This window comes from Xenopus laevis, chromosome 5S (assembly GCF_017654675.1).
Source record: "Xenopus laevis strain J_2021 chromosome 5S, Xenopus_laevis_v10.1, whole genome shotgun sequence".
NCBI classification, from domain to species: Eukaryota; Metazoa; Chordata; class Amphibia; order Anura; family Pipidae; genus Xenopus; species Xenopus laevis.
The window spans coordinates 63,361,147-63,379,539 of record NC_054380.1 but is presented as its reverse complement, the minus strand read 5'-3'; the positions used below and the strand labels follow the sequence as shown (position 1 = coordinate 63,379,539).

General features: G+C 36.3%; 1 protein-coding gene across 1 annotated transcript; it reads left to right on the top strand.

Annotated features, from left to right (window-relative positions):
• Window positions 1-273: 273 nt before the first annotated feature.
• LOC108717425 (cellular communication network factor 6) lies at window positions 274-13,848 on the top strand. The gene is made up of 7 exons (XM_041564105.1): window positions 274-736; window positions 5,606-5,897; window positions 8,502-8,663; window positions 10,653-10,716; window positions 11,738-11,796; window positions 12,058-12,251; window positions 12,837-13,848. The coding sequence occupies exons 1-7, from the start codon at window positions 692-694 to the stop codon at window positions 13,116-13,118; spliced, it is 1,098 nt and encodes a 365-aa protein (XP_041420039.1). The 5' UTR covers window positions 274-691; the 3' UTR covers window positions 13,119-13,848.
• The last annotated feature ends 4,545 nt before the right edge of the window (window positions 13,849-18,393 follow it).

The window sequence follows — 18,393 nt, the reverse complement described above, 5'->3', positions numbered from 1 at the left end:
TAGCTTTTCTTTTTCTTAAACAAGATGGCAGATTCATCTCAACCCCATTCTATGTACAGTAAGTTCAGGTGCTGTGTCTATAACTTGTACATAGGAAGTCCGTGACTTGCAGGTTTAGGATATACTGGTAAAGGCACATAAGAAGTACAACATTATCCCACCTGCTGCTTCTCATTTCTAGACAGTCCTATAACTACAGTACATTGCTTTGCAAAATATATATAGTTTCAGGGTAAATTGAGACCTCTGCAATGAGGAGAGTATACATCTGACTGTAACTAATTAGTTGTGCCAGTCAGTTAAATTTTAGGTTGTTTACAACATCAAGGTCAATGTTAACACACATCGGCATGGCTAAAAATGCTCAACATCTAAGACAAACAAAGAAATGGATAATCTGCTTCCAGTGGAATTGCCATGGTAAACATTCCAACTTTATTTAAAACTGATTCCTAAAATGCTTGCAAGCATACACATGAAAGAGCCTAAAATATAAGGAAAGTGGTTGGTGTGAATCCTGTTGAGCCTTTGGGTACATGACGCAGATGCCTGTACTCCTGAATATGTGTGTTTATTGGAGGGTATGTGTGTGCAGAGGAAGGTAACTGGGACAGAGGAGAGCTTTGTGTGCTGTTCCATATTCAGCTGGGCAGCATAGCTATCTCTCACTCAGATTTCAGCCTTTTTGAACATGCAGTGGCTTCTTTTCACTCTTCTCACATTTTATGCAGAGCAGGTAAGGTCTTGACTGTAAAATTATTTTGCTGTCGGTAGAATTTGCAAAAAAATATAAAAGCCTTCAGCTAAAATTCAGCTCCTTTTACTCAGTTTGGTTTTCCCATTTGCAGAAGAGTTGTGTATATTTCAGTGTGTTATTGAAACAGATTCTTTATTTGCCTGTTTAATGCAATACATTAGTATTTAGCTTATTGACGTTCTTTTACTTTTAATCACTTTTGTGTGGAAATGATTTTCTTCTTGATCCTAAAGCACGCAAATGCAATTTTAAATCTGATCAAATGTGAAATATCTCGTTATTAAAGATAACTATATTTATAAATGCTTTAACCGTGCCATGACTGGACTGTGTTGGACTAGCCCCTTTAGAAGATGTATTATATTTTACCTATAAATAATATAAAAGTGCCATTGGGACAAATGGGAAAGTGGAAAATGTTAATGTTTAAATTAATTATAAAATAGGCTTTTTCCTTTTTCTAGTACAATCTAAACAGGGTGCTTTAGGCCAGTACTGTAAATTATGTTTACTGTATCTACACATGCCTTCTGTTATATAAATTGTGCTACATAATTGCATAAATGCAATATGCAGTTTTCATATATAATTATGTATAACGAATATAACATAATTGTACTAACATAAGTGCACCCCTGCTGTAATCCCTAGCAATCTGTTGGCCACGAGGTCTTGTTGTTTATGTTTCACTAGGCTTAAAGATAACTGATAAACACTTGTTATTTAACACCCATGTTAGTAAACCTCTCACCATAAAGTAGAGGAAACTGACATTTTCTTCTTTCTGTTGGTTTTGACCTTGAGTTTATATAAAATTTTACAGCTGTTTTAAACAGCGGTTTTTATTCCTTTTTTGTATGTTTTTTTGTAAAAAACATGGCAAAATGTATTTCTTACCCTAGGTTACTGTCACTGATTAATTACAACATTTCCAAAGAATCTACACCACGCATGAACATTTACCCCCTCTTGACAATGATGTAGATGTATTTATACAGAAAACTCTCTGGCATTCAGTCAGCATGGAAAAGATACATCACTGAAAAATGACACTGCAACCAGTATATACTGTATATTCATAAAGCCAATTATTGTAGGAAAAAATGATTCAATTGGATGGATATTGATGCAGATTGTATACACTAGAGGTATTATTTTCATCCTCGCTAGCTGCATGGCTTTAACATGCCCTTCCTGTGACATAATGCTTATGCCATCAGTTGGAGAGGTAAATGTAAAGGGGGGGGGGAATTAGAGGGAACATAAAATCCTATTGGATCTTTCTCCACACCACACTTTGCACATGGTTGAGTCTGGGGAAAGGTAACGTTGAGGTATGCAGACTCATGATTTAATGTAGAATTACATCAATCTTTTATTATACCTTGATATGAGGTTGCAGGGCCAAACTTAGCAGGAGCTAGATCATGATAACTAACCTCATCAAAAAACAAATGCTCTGTAAGGCTACAAAAGTATTGTTATTGCTACTTTGTATTATTTGTCTTTTTAGTCAGGCCCTCTCCTATTTGTATTTGTATTCCAGTCTCTTATTCAAATCAATGAATGGTTGCTAGGGTAGTTTGGAACCTAGCAACCAGATTGCTTAAATTGCAAACTGGAGAGCTGCTGAAAAAACCCCCAAAATAACTCACAAACCCAAGAATATTAAAAACTGAGTTGCAAAATGTCTCAGATTGTCACTCTCTACACTACTAAAAGTTAATTTAAAGGTGAAGGACCCCTTTAATTTTGTGACATTAAATAGCATAATGCCTAGATTTATCAACATTGACGCTCATCTGACATTTCCATTGTCCTTTTAACATAGCATCCAAGCTTTAAAGGGGTGGTTCACCTTAAAGTAAACTTTTAGTATGTAATAGAATGGCCAATTCTAAGCAACTTTTCCGCTCGTTTTCATTATTTATTTTTTATAGTTTTATAATTATTTGCCTTTTTCTTCTGACTCTTTCCAGCTTTCAGAGGGGCGTCGCTGACCCCATCTAAAAAGCAAATGCTCTGTAAGTGTACACACTTATTATTACTGCTACTTTTTATTGCGCATCTTTCAAGTAAGGTCCTCTCCTATTCATATTCCAGTCTCTTATTCAAATCAATGCATGGTTGCTAGGATAATTTGGGCCCTAGCAACCAGAATGCTGAAATTGCAAACTGGAGAGCTGATGAATAAAAAGCTAAATAACTCAAAAAACACAAATAATACAAAAACGAAAACAAATTGCAAGTTGTCTCAGAATACCACTCTCTACATCATACTAAGGGGCAGATTTACTAAGCTCGAGTGAATTTTCGAAGTTAAAAAAGTTCGAATTTCGAAGTAATTTTTTGGGTACTTTGACCATCGAATAGGCTACTACGACCTTCGACTTCGATTCGAACGATTAGAACTAAAAATGGCATTTACATTACAAGCTTGTATTTATTGAATAGACAATTTATTGGCAACAAACATTTTATATGAGAGAGATTTCAGTCTTTTGTTCAGTAGAGAGCCACACCACTATGTGTGATGGGATGCTGGCACTGCTTTACCCCAAGATGAAGCAGCCTTAGGGCTATGGTATGTGAAGTGTTTTATCCTCCACTGCCTTATGGCACAAATAAGTGTATTGGTCTGCCAGTCACTCCTACTTTCTATTTACTAGTATTAGGAGCATTTTGTCTTCTGCTGAATGGCACTGACTGGCAAAATGTACCCTATGTCCTAACCTTTAATTAAGAAAGAGGAGTTTTTTAGTGTCTTTAGTTAGATTTGGCTGTATTTACCCAATCTGCTAATAAAAATGCTGAATTTTCTCTTAAGGCTTTCTTAAACAAACAACCCCAGTTCCGCTAGATCAAAACATAAACAATGACTTAAGTTACAGCAATGTTGTAAGTAATAAGGGAGTTGGCTATTGGACAGGTTCCCATTGAGCAGGGACGCATTAGACATTCAGATTTTCTGGTTAAGATACCACATAATTGTCCTGATTTAAGCAGGGTGGTTGTGAATTGCTGACTCCAAAAGTGGTGAAGCTCACAGAAAATTTGGTAGGCTTTTGGCTGGATGTATCAGAAGTGTGTCTGGATACATCCAGACACAATTTGGATTTGGTCCGGTATTCGGCCAAATCCGAAAATGATTCAGCTGGACTTGGTGCATGCATAGCCATAACAGGTCCACGTTGTGATGTACTGAGGCATGAAATAATTTGTATAACTGTTTAATATTCAGATGTTGGTGGATACTGTATATGATAATGACATCATCTTTCTGATCTACTATATAGACCAGCTCTGAAAACACAGCTAGTTTATAGATACTTTCATCTTTAACTTGGTCATATGCATCAGTAGACTTTAAAAGGATGCAGGAACAGGGTGCATTGGTGGACCCCAGCAAATCCAGCTTCAACAAATTTGTGGATATACTGCCCTAACACGACTTTGTACTCATACAATAATTATAATAGGCTATATGCTAAAAAAAAACCCATAGCTTGACTAAATGGAACATGCAAAGATCCTTTTAAAAATCAGTTCTCTTACTAGTTTTATTATTATTAATGGACCCCTAGGGACCATGCATATGTTGTGATGAAGAAGAGAACAAATACTGTATAAAGAAGTGAGTTTCCCATCACTACGTATGGACAAACACTACCAGGCCTGAGCTATATGACATATAAAGACATATAAACTTCTGTAAGGTAATGAAAATATTAACACAAAACTTTCCAGATGATTAAAACAAGGGATTTGTTGTATGGTTTCAGCTTCCCTGCCACTTTAATAAGTAACTGCAGGGTGTTTGTGGTATATTATATTATTTATATTCATAAACATATGTAAACATAACATTTAAGTGGATAGACATATAAAGTAGTCTTTAAAAAAACTGTAAAATGCTGTTCTGAATGGTGTCTGTCCCCTTAAAGGGGGCCTGTCGCCCTAAGAAATGTTTCCAGTTTCTTTTGAGATTATGAAGAAATATAAACTTCACTTACACTATATAAATTATTTCAGTCTTGTTTCTTTTAGTCTTCAAATTGCCAATCACAGCAAGAAGGCAGGAGTCATTTTGTAAACACTGTTATTAAGACAAGCATTGCCTCATGCCAAAATATTGTTTACACGTCAGAATGCATGCACATGCACAGGCTATTCTATTAGACTGTGAGGGGGAATGTGGGGAGTGCAATAACATTAAGCAAGTGCAGAAGGGAAAGTTAAAGTAATCGACTGCTCCACCTCTTTGCCTTAGGCATATGCGGGGCATGCAATATATATTTGACAGCTGAGACTTTTAAATTCCTATACAGGTATATGATCTGTTATCTGAAACCCGTTCTCTAGAAACTTCTGAATTCAGAAAGGCCTTCTCCCATAGACTCCATTTTATCCAAATATTCCAAATTTGTAAAAATGATTCCCCTTCCCTCTGTAATAATATATCGGTTCCTTGTACTTGATCCAAAGTAAGATATAAGTAATCCTTACTGGAAGCAAAATCAGCCTATTGGGTTTATTTAATGTTTACCTGATTTTCTAGTAGACTTAAGTTACAAAGATCCAAATTATGTAAAGATCCTTTATCCGGAAAAGCCCAGGTCCCGAGCATTCTGGATAACAGGCCCCATACCTGTATAACAGATATGGATGTTTTAATAGAAAGAATAATTTGGGTTTTGTGTTTAATTTGGAAAATACTTTCCTTATACAGCTTCAAATGACTGGGTGACAGGTCCCCTTTAATAACCACTAGCCAACGTGGGCATATGGGGCTTTCAGAAATTCCACGACAGCCACTAACTGCTGCTCATATTTCACCATTATCTCAAGTTTGATTCCAGTGCAGAAGAAAATGGTAACTCGTCCCTGATGACTGGGATAATATCAGCTGAGTCAGAAGTTCTCCATCGCAGGCAGTTTTGCCATTGGCCTTGCGAATGCTCACACCAAAGCAATTGCCTACCAGGAATGAGCCGGGTAAAAGATGGCTGTGGATGTTGTAAGATGTGTGCCAAACAATTAGGAGAAAGCTGTAATGAAGCAGATGTGTGTGACCATCATAGAGGTCTATATTGTGATTATTCCGCTGACAGACCTAAGTATGAAGTTGGAATTTGTAAATGTAAGTTTCTCTAATCGTATCCATATTTCTGTTCAAACAATACATTTGACTTATCATTTGTTGTTCTTAACATCCATTAATGTCAGTCCTTTTAGTCTTTGTAGAATTGGCAAATGATCAGGGCTCAATATTTCTCATCAGAAAGCCTCCTAATAACTCAATTGAACACTAGTGCAATCTCATTATTCCTGTTTTATCCTGAAAAATTGTTACTATGTTATCTACTCCCCTTGAGAAGCTGTTGATCCTAAGGAGCAAAATTGTCCACCTATAATTCATGCCCCTGTTGCTCCAGAAGGAGAACATTTTCCTTACAAATTCATTTTAATTTGACCCTGAAAAGGGACGGTTTACATTAAAATCAGGATTGTCTTTGAAATCTGCACACAGTTTATTTTTATTCTTTAGTTTTCTTTTTAAATTTAATTTACTCTGCAGCTCTCTGGTTGAAATTTATCTGGTTGATAGGGATCCATTTCCAGACAGGTAGGCAGTTCACGCATAGGATCCATTATTCAGAAACCCGTTATCCAGAAAACTCCAAATTACAGAAAGATTGTCTCCATTTTATCCAAATAGTTAAAATGTTTAAAAATACTTACCCTTTTCTCTGTAATAATAAAACAGTACCAGACTAAGATATAATTAAATCTTATTGGAAGCAAAACCAGCCTATTTGGTTTATTTAATGTTTAAATGATTTTCTAGTAGTCTTAAGATATGAAAATCCAAATTTTGTAAAGATTCATTATCCAGAAAACCACAGGTCCCTAGCATTCTGGATAGCAGGGCCTATACCTGTAGTTGTAGATACAGACAGGAGGTAGTGGCAAATTCTCATTCTGGAACAAAAGATATTGAAACACTAGTCCTCCCTGCATTTTTTTTAATCTAGGAGCTTTGCCTTTTTATAGCACTACAAAGTCAATAAAGTAAAACAGGCTAAGCATTTTTGACAAAGCCCTTATTACGCTACACTAGGGATTCTCTCTAATTTCAGACTTTCATTGGCTGAACCAGAGCACTTTTTGTAGGAATTGGATCAGTTGAATTTTAGTGCTTAGCCTAACCAAATTTGAGCCCTTAAATTGTATCAAAACTATTACATAGTTGAAATTTACACATTTTTTTTGTTACTTTGTTGGAATTTTATTATGCAAACTAGGGTTCACATTTAGTTTGGTATACGGAGTCTGTATTTGGCTAAACATAAAAATTATGCATTTGGTGAGGCCTTTATTTTGACTGTTCCCCTGCAAAAAAAACATGATTTAATGTGGTTTATTATTAGAGCTTAATACTGTAAGTATAGGTGTGGGAACTCATATCAAGAAACCCATTATCCAGAAAGCTCTGAATTATAAGAAAGCCATCTCCCATAGAGTCCTTATTAAGAAAATAATTCTCCATTTTAAAAATGATTTCCTTCATCACTTTTTATAAAATAGTACCTTGTACTTGATGGTAACTAAGCTCCATAAATCCATATATATCGGTGGCAAGAAAGTCGTATTAGATTTATTAAATGTTGAAATGTTTTTAAGCAGACTTAGAGATCCAAATGACAGAAAGACCCCTAATCTACATAAGCCCCAAGTTCCGAGCATTACTGATAATAGATCCTATATCTGTACTGACCAGGGTCAATAAAGTCTATCAAAGATGTGCAAATTGCATTTACCACAGAACAACCTAACAACATACTGTATGTCATTTTAATCAAAAGGCATCACAACTTGCCAAAGTTGTGGTGCCTTTTGATTAAAATTGCATGTAATTATTTCCTTAATTTAGAACTAAATATCAAGGACATTTATTGTTTCTATTACCTGAGGAATGGAAAAAAAGCAGTGATCAGTTTAGCAGTTAGCAAATGCTTTTGCAATAATGTTTTAAAATTCACTACTGCTTCTTAAAAACTAGGGCTGGTCAGCTGGGCTGCCTAGGGCGCCCGGTTGGCTTGGCCCGGCCCTGCCTGTTTGAGCATGATAATGTACAACGTGAGGTCTGCACAGAACTGGATTGCTGAAAAAGGAGCGGAAGTATGTAACTGGCCTTTACAGAGCCCAGAGTAGACCACTGAATTACACTTCCAAATGAAAGCAGGCCTAATTACACACCATTATAGCCCAAATGCATTACTGGTCTTGTGGCTAAATGGAAGCAAACTTAAACAATGTCCAAACCATCATCTGGATGAATGATCCCCTGAGCAACATGTTGCTCACCAACTCCTTGAATGTTGCTCCCAGTGACCTCAAAGAAGGTGCTTATTTTTCAATTCCTGGCTTGGAGGCAAATTTTGGTTGCATAAAACCCCATTGTTGTGCCAAACAGAGCTTCCTATAGGTTGCCAGTCCACATAGAGGTTATCAAATAGCCAACCACAGCCCTAATTTGGCACCCCCAGGAACATTTTCATGCTTGTGATGAGTGTGGCTCACCGGTTAAAAAGGGTTGGGGATCCCTGATCTAGAGGATCAGGACTGATCTAACTTAGCAGTGTCCAGTTAAAGTTTAAAAGGTAACTACATTGCTACAGTGCATATGACAATATAGAAAGTTATGCTGTTATACACTAATGTGATCCATTCTCGCTTTCAGATATGCTAGCAGTGGGATGTGAGCTCAATGGAATTCTTTATAAAAACGGGCAAACTTTCCAGCCCAGTCCCTATTACATGTGCCTGTGTATAAGTGACACAATTGGATGCACACCAATACTTGTTGGAAAACAGGACCAAACTCAATGTGCCACGTCCCCAGGTCAGCGCAAAATATCAGATAATGCCAACTGTGTCCTGGAGAAGGACAGTCTGTTTAGTTCATGTCTATGGCAAATGTCAGAAACTTAATTTGAATCTGCTGGACTGGTAAAATACATCTACAGTCTCTGTGTTCTAGAGTTTATTTTACCATTTAAAGGAACAGTAACATCTAAAAATGAAAGTGTTTTAAAGAAATGGCAATAAAATTATTGCCCTGCACTGGTAAATCTGGCGCGTTTGCTTCAGAAAGACTACTATAGTTTATATAAACAAGCTGCTGTATAGCCATGGGGGCAGCCATCCAAGCACAGGGTACACAATAGATAAGAATCTCCTTGTATATTAGAGAGGTTATCTGCTATCTGCTTTGCAACCCGTCCTTTCTCTTATTTTAGCTTTGAATGGCCCCCATAAATAAAAAATTGCCATTTTAAGAACTAAGGGCCTCCCCCTGGGATTCTACAATTCAAGGTTCACACAAACAATCCAAATAAACCATACATATTAGGTCACATGAGCCATTTAACGGACAAAGTTCTGTCTTTTGCTTCCCCACTTCTTCCTGTTACAGTTAGAGTTGCAGTATTTCTGGTCAGGTTATCTCTGAGGCAACACACAGAGACCATCACAAAATGGAGGCTCAAGGTAATAGGGCAATATTTACTTTAATATATTCCCATTTGGTAAGATTCTTTAATATGAACATGATATAAACTGTACCTGTATTCATTTTGGAGGTATAGTTTTCTTGGCTCCCTTAGCTCAAGCAATAAAGTGATTTACCATTGCACCCAGATTTTGTATTCCATGGCTACATATGAACATATAAAGCATTTCAGAGTGCACAAAAATGATCTTTAATTTTCATTTAAAACAAATTGTATGTTCATAGTGAAAGGTGAATCTAAATAGGAACTAAATCATGCATTTCCACACAAAATTTAGTTAGTAAACCCCATGTGCTGGCCTAATACAAGTGCTCATGGAACACTAGGTGCATAATTGAGCTTTCTCACACTCTTTCTACCCCCAGCTTGACTGTTATATTGCAGCATGTGATATTGCCATGCCTTAAAGTAGAAGGAAACCCTGTACCCCCCACCCCATGTAGACACCCCTCCCTCCCCCCAGGCTAACTCCCCCTCCCCCCGGAGAAATGTCCCATACGGGGGTCTACATGGGGTGGGGGTACAGGGTTTCCTTCCTTCATGGGGTAGAAAGAGTGTGAGAAAGCTCAATTATGCACCTAGTGTTCCATGAGCACTTGTATTAGGCCAGCACATGGGGTTTACTAACTAAATTTTGTGTGGAAATGCATGATTTAGTTCCTATTTAGATTCACCTTTCACTATGAACATACAATTTGAAAATGAAATGAAAATTAAAGATCATTTTTGTGATGTAAGAATGTAAAAAGAAACAAGATGGAAAACATGGCCTGACCAATACATCACAACCAAACTGCTTTCTGTCACCTACAGCTTTTTAGGCGGTTTAAACATGGAAGTAGGAGCAAGAGAGATGGCCAAATTATATGGTAGAGGCCTAGAAAAATTAACAACTAATCTTCAGTAACCAACTGGTTACACATTTGATCTTTTGGATAGCCATGGGCACTCATTTTTACCACTTGCAAATAGAGGTTGATTTGTCATAGGCCAGAGGCACCCATTCAGAACAAATGACTTGGAAAGAAATTTATACAAATGACATATTATGACAAGCTTACATTCTATATGGATACTTCATACATATCCAGGCTTTAAATTATAATCTTTGGATTGTGTGTAGTAGGAATAATGACAGCTCTATCTTCATTTCTCTGTTATGGCACACCATGTCCTTTGCTTTATCTGATTTCTGCTTTTGCTATTTACCGTAGGCATGGAAAATATCTCATTCTTCCCATTCTTTCTAACTTCTTTTTTTTTTTGCATTTACCCCTTATGACAAAAAGTGAGATATAACATGCCTTTGTGTATTGCAGATGTTTGCTGGGCTTTTAACCTGCTTCCTGCTCTGACATCCCTAAGCCAATATCTACCTTTCAGGTACCCGTGCAGATCTGCCCTTCTTATTTAGTTACATAGCTTTTTTTCTATCCTCATAAAAAAGGTAATCTAATAAGCATTGCAATGATTTGTAGATATGTTACTTAGCTGTTGCTAACAGAATAGTCTAACACATATCTCTTATTGGTTTGGAAACAGCCTGCCATATATGAGGTGGCCTTAACTTATGTTACCTCTCTGGCACAAACTATCCATCAAGTTGTGGTTTTATATATTTTTATCATAAATATTACAGGTATGGGACCAGAATGCTTGGGACCTGGGGTTTTCTGGATAACAAATCTTTCCGTAATTTGGATCTTCATACCATAAGTCTACTAGAAAATCATTTAAACATTAAATAAACCCAATAGGCTGGTTTTGCTTCCCATAAGGTTTAATTATATCTTAGCTTGGATCAAGTACATGGTACTGTTTAATTATTACAGAGAAAAATTCAATATTTTTTTAAATTATAGATCATTTGAATAAAATGCTATCTATGGGAGACGGCCTTTCCATAATTCAGAGCTTTTTGGATAATGGGTTTCCTTATATTATATTTGTTACGGGCAAGTTGCTGTTATCTTGCATTTTTTTGCCTGGGTGAAGTGGAAATCACTTATTTATAAACTCACAACCACTTTGCTCATAGGGTAGTATGGTTCTTGCTATCTCAGAGCTTTCTTTTTCTAAACATCAGTGGGGAAGGTTGAAAAATGATGTAATACCCAAAAAACTTGAGTAGAGAAATTTTCTTGATGCTGATGACAAAATGCTAGAAAACTAACTTGGATGATTATGAAAGAAAAAATATATAATCTTGTAGAAAAACAGAATATTCCAGTGAAGTTCTTTCACAGGGGAAGAACCTTGACCTTTAGAAAATATGTTCAAACAGTTCATTCTAATGTTCACTTCCCCTTGAAACTTAGATATAATATAAAGCATTACTCATTCTCAACCAAGAAGAACATGGCTTGCTGGATATGTTCACTTTCCTGAATTTGCTGCTGACCAGGTTTGCAGCCAGTTGGCCTGTGTATGGTGCCATAATGATGGCTGTCCTGATGAAGGCACGTAGATGTGATCCACAGTCAGTGGTTTACATGCCCCATACCTTCCATTTCTTGAGATCAGATTGTTGGCCCAGGGGGTTTTAAGACAAAAAAAAAAACGTTTACCCAACTCTCCTAATGAAGCCATCTTCCTGTGTATGGTGATATAAGGATGACACATTTTGGCCTGCTATTTTGTTTTGATAAATATAAATAATGATATTAACTGCGATTTTATATATTTTCCTTACTTATCAACTTTACTTGTTACCTTGTACTTAAGTTTATAAGGTTTTGCCACTTGTCTGGAAAAGAAAATGCCTTGTCCATGCTACGCAATGGAGCCCTTGCTCAAAAACCTGTGGTATGGGGATTTCTATCCGAGTGACCAATGAAAACAGCAAATGTGAACGTAGGCAAGAGAGGCGGCTCTGCTTTCTCAGGCCCTGCAACTCCACCTTACTCAGCACTATCAAGGTACACTAAAGTTACATGCTTACTTCTCTGGGATTGTCACTGCAAGCTCTTCCATCTTACAGGCCCAAGGTCTTTGCTTTAATGGATTTATTTTTGCATTGCACCAAATGTCTCATTAATTTTTGTGGTCTCGCTCGTTAAGCTTGTGCAAGTACAGTATAATAGTGACCAGTTTACTACTTGGCATTGTGACTAATAGCCATGCTTTAATGGTGGAAAGTTACAGTTTCATACTCTTTTAGGCTAGGGCCAGACAACTGTCTGAGAATACCCTCCCTCGCTGCTCCTCCAATCCTGCTTTGCCTGCACTGTTTCCGCTCAGTGCAGTGGATTTTCGCGACAAAACGCAAAATTGTGCATTTTCCGCCCTGCTGTTAGAATACAAGGGGAGCAGCAGGGCAGCAGACTCTCTGCTTGCAGAGAATCCATAATTGTCTTCAACGTCTGACCCTAGCCTTGTAGTACAACTTTTGTATCAGAGAAACTTTGTAATTAAAGGGAAATATTAATGGAATGCATGTGGCTTGCTTATTTATACATGAATATTTAGGAGAAAGATAATTCTAATCTGACTATAATTTAAAGGTTCCAAAAGGAAAGACTTGCCAACCCACCTTCCAACCTCCTCAGCCAGTGAAAATGGTGATATCAGAGTGTTCATCAGTGCGTACCTACAAACCAACTTATTGCGGGGTGTGCAAAGATCGCAGGTGCTGCATACCTAACAAATCCAAAATGATAACAGTCCGTTTCAACTGCCCAAATGAAGGATCTTTTTCGTGGAAAATTATGTGGATAACATCCTGCGTTTGTCAGAAACAATGCAATCATCCTAGAGATGTATTTCCTCACCTTATTTTTTTGTAAGCAGCCCCTCCCATGTTTTGATTCCAGGCTGTAAGTATACTTCTCATTTTTGCATTGTTGAGCTCGCAAATGTGGAAAAATGGGGAGAAAACAATGACTGGAGGTAGGGAAGCACCTCTGGATGGGATTAAACATTAAACATTCTGGATACACAAGTCTGGAAAAATCACAATGTGGAAAGGATATTATAAAGGAGTTATGAAGACTAATTCTACAACATCTCTACAAGAATAAAAGTCAAATCACGTACCTTCAAATAAGAAACCCATTACAACAAACTAAATAAGGTTAAGTGCCAGAGACTGGAATGGATTCTCCTTGCCACCTTCTAGTGTCCTGCATAAACATTTGTGATGAGATCATTTAAAGTCACTTTTGAAACAAGGCATATTATATAATGTGGTCACATTGTTCCTGTGTGTGTGCACAGATAGATTTCATATTTTTGAATTATTGTGCCCCCTTACTTCTTACTTCTACTACCTATTTAAAGTAATATGTTTTATTGCATTCATTTGTTGAAGGAAATACCTGAATCTTAAAAAAAAAAAAAAAAATTATATATATACATATATATATATATATATATATATATATATATATATATATATATATACGATACAAATGCTAGTAACAGAACTCACGCTTTGCAGTATCTTTGCGGTGCACGTCCCATGAGGTCTCCGGTCATATATACACACACACATATACACACACACACACACACACACACACATACATACACACACACACACACACATACATACACACACACAATATGTACCCCTCTTATAAAGGTATGTAATAAAATACACTAAGGGGCACATTTACTAACCTCAAGTGAAGGATTAGAATAAAAAATACTTTGAATTTCGAAGTATTTTTTTGGCTACTTTGACCATCGAATTGGCTACTTCGACCTTCGACTATGACTTCGAATCGAACTAAAAATCGTTTGACTATTTGACCATTCAATAGTTGAAGTACTGTCTCTTTAGAAAAAACTTCGACCACCTACTTCGCCACCTAAAACCTACCGAGCACCAATGTTAGCCTATGGGGAAGGTCCCCATATGCTTTCCTAACAATTTCTGATCGAAGGAAAATCGTTCAATCGATGGATTAAAATCGAACGAATTGCCGAAATCCTTTGACATCGATATTCAAAGTCGAAGGATTTAACTTTGATGGTCGAATATCGAGGGTTAATTAACCCTCGATATAAGACCCATAGTAAATGTGCCCCTTAGTTTGCCCTCATGCACTAACACATAACAAGCAATGAGTAGGTAGCATTTACTGGTCATTTGTTTAAAAGCAAAAATTGTATTGGTTGCTATGGGTTATTGCTCGTAATTAGTGCTTTTTATTACATATGGAGTTAAATCCTCTATTGTGACTTTCAATTTTTAAAATGATAATCCAAATGAATGAGTATGTGAAAATGCCTGATTTAAGTCATAGGTTCCTTTTTGAGATTTCACTTGCATGTGAGCATTTATTTTAATCAATGTTTGACCTGTATGCACATTTAAAGTAAGAATAGCCAAATCTGTTGCCATTCAGGGCATTACAAAACAATAAATGTCACCAGCCATTCAGAAGCATGAAAGAATATTTGTAAACGTTATGACTAATGCTTGTGCAAACTCCATTTTCTGTGATTTTTTTAAAATTAGGTTTGTCAAGTAACAAAAATAAAAGCAACAGGTGATAGAGAAAGAAAAACAGCAATATGGATGGGATGGAACAAGTAAGATGTAAAAAATAAGCAAAACATATCAAATGATAAACACTGGGGTTTTATTGTAGACTGTATGATTTATAAAGTCTGTCTGTGCAGCCCATATTAAGTGAGTAAAAGAGAGAGCATAATGATACTTGAAGGTTAAGTCTTGCAAATAAGTCACCCTAAACCATCTTTAGCCATAATTTCCATTTATAATGTTTTTTTAGTTTCCAGTAGTTTTATTAAAATATGCTGAACTGCATTATGAAAGCATTCTAATTAAGATATTATAGTTATTACCAATAAAACAGTTTTTAGACACACACACACATATATACAGTATATATACATGTATGTATATATATATATATATATATATATATATATATATATATATATATATATATATAGACAAATACAAGATTCCTCTGCACTCAACCCATTATCAATATATTTAAGACAGCGACATTTTGTGCATACTGCTACTGAAAAATGCCTTACCCTTTAAACAAAACAGGGATTGTTTGTCCATATATTGCAATATACTTAAGCTGGCCAACTACGTCAAAGTCATCCCATATCTGGCCAGTCCTATGCTCAATTTTCATCTGATTCATTAAGAATTCTATGGTTTAATTATACATTTTATAAAAGGGACGAATACGTTTTACCTGCAACTTACTAGCTGCTTTCAAAGTAAAACTCCCAAACTTGGCTGCCCTTTTATTAGACACCAGTGGGATCACCTGACTATAGTTGGAGGGGGTGGGAGCTACAACATGGAGCTGGTCACTGCTCCTGTATAACTATAACAAACAAACTTTCCCTTGTTTGTTATAGTTATACAGGAGCAGTGACCAGCTCCATGTTGTAGCTCCCACCCCCTCCAACTATAGTCAGGTGATCCCACTGGTGTCTAATAAAAGGGCAGCCAAGTTTGGGAGTTTTACTTTGAAAGCAGCTAGTAAGTTGCAGGTAAAACGTATTCGTCCATTTTATAAAATGTATAATTAAACCATAGAATTCTTAATGAATCAGATGAAAATTGAGGCCAGACTGACTGGCCAGATATGGGATGACTTTGACGTAGTTGGCCAGCTTAAATATATTGCAATATATGGACAAACAATCCCTGTTTTGTTTAAAGGGTAAGGCATTTTTCAGTAGCAGTATGCACAAAATGTCGCTGTCTTAAATATATTGATAATGGGTTGAGTGCAGAGGAATCTTGTATTTGTCTATTTGTTTTTTGTTGTCACACCCTCATTGCACCCCCGCCTAATGATTTTAAAAACTAGTGGTGAGCACAACTTTCCCTTGTTTGTTATATATATATATATATATATATATATATATATATATATATATATATATATATATATATATATATATATATATATTATAAAATACACAATGTTCTGCACACAATATCATGAGTGATACAATAAAACTAATCATACTTTTGCTTTATTGGGGTCAGGTAGATATATACATCCTACATCATGGCAAACCAGGCCCAAAACTATTTAAAATTATATTATATATGAGAAATACTGTTTTTATTATCAATAAAATGTATACAGATGTAAACGTAAACACATAAAAATATCTGGTGAGCAGCAAAACAGTGCTAATCATTACTGGCATAATTAATTATTCAGTTAATCGAATTATATAGTTAATCTAGTTTACTATCTGGTATTACAGATATTGCAAGTTAGTACAAATGTAAACACTGCTCTTTATGTTCCAAGGAAATGTCACATTGCATTGGTGTCCTTTGCAGTTGTACTGATGAAAGTATATATTGGGCTGCACTATAAAATGGCCACAAAACAAGCAGATATTGTCATATAATGCTTAGTCTAGGAGGATCTGGCATATGTATGCCTAAAATGCATCCAGTGTATTCTTCAATAAGGGATGACCAAGAAGAAATTGCTTCTGTGAAACAGTGTTGCTCCATGCAATCTACTTGTAAGTAATGATGTTGGTGAGCCTGCATTGGCAACACATTACTGCCACAACAGAATAAAGTAACTGTATGGCTGTGATTTTTCTTATTTGCAAATGAAAAAGGATATTTCATTAAATAGGAATATATTAACCATTGCCTAACTTTTTTGTTCCAAATGAAAACAAGCTGATCTAAAACGGTGTCATTTAATAAGTAGGGATGTAGCGAACTGTTCTGCGGCGAACTTGTTCGCGCGAACATCGGCTGTTCGCGTCCGCCGCAAGTTCGCGAACGTCGCGCGACGTTCGCCAATAGGCGTTCGCGTCAAAATCGTTCGACCATTCGATCGCTAAAATCGAATGATTTTCGTTCGAATCGAACGATCGAAGCCATTGGATTGAATGAAATCATTCGATCGAATGGCTTCGATCGTTCGATTCGAACGAAAATCGTTCGATCGAACGATTAAAATCCTTCGATCGTTCGAATCGAACGATTTTCGGATGTTCGAAGTTCGCGAACTGTTCGCATTTTTTGCCGGTGTTCGCGAACACATACTCGGCGGTTCGCTACATCCCTATTAATAAGCGACAGACAGAAAAGTTACTGAATATGTAATCAAAATCATCTTTTGAGTAAGATACCATCTAAGACATTTGCTTCTCAATCTGGCTGCCAGCACTTTTTTTTCTGTAGCCAAGAAGATGCGGAGAGATCAGTCCTTGCTTTTATGTGGAAAATAGAAACTGTAGCTTGTTAAGGAGGTGGTCATAAGTAAATAAATACTAAGAAATACTAAGTGCTTCTCTCAGCAGTTCTGCAATTTACATTTCATTTTTAGTGGTTTCTGAGATTCTAGGTGTTTAAGACTACTTATACCAGGCTTTCAGCTTAACAGCCCTCTTTTAATTTAGAGTCAGCAATCCTAGTTGTAACTGACTATACAGGAATATGCTTAGAAAGTAAGGTCGACAACTGTCTGACCTTTGAAGAAAGCTGTTGAGCCGATATTAAACCAATATTTCAGAAACCACTAAAAGTTTAAATGTAAATTGCAAACATGTTTAGCGGATCACTATAATTTACATTTTCAGATTTAGATTCCCTTTATTATAAAGCTATATTTTATTAGGCTGTGCTGGGTGACCAATGTGACCTTACATTTCAAGAACCTAATTCTGTCAGACCACACACCAGTTTTATAAGAATTTGAAAAAACTAATTCCTGTAAAAAATCTTGCAACAGTTGCAGAGAAGAGTTACATTGTCTCACAAAACAGCTAAATATATTTGGCTGTACCTTTTTCCTGTAGAGCTTATTGAACCTGTCCCTCAGTTCTATGAATGTTGGCTTTACACAGGTATTGTTTGCTAGTGCCAGCAAAGAAAGGGAACGGCCAACAGGAGGCACTGAACACAGGCCGGTCTTCCATCCCTCTTGATCCCAAGTAACAAACTGCAGATATGGTTTTAACCTAAAGCAAAGCAAACAAATTAATTAACTGCATCCAAACATAACAGTAATACACTTCTATTTTACATAATTTAAAGCTAGTCTATTCAAATGTGATTAATTTAATTAGTATAAT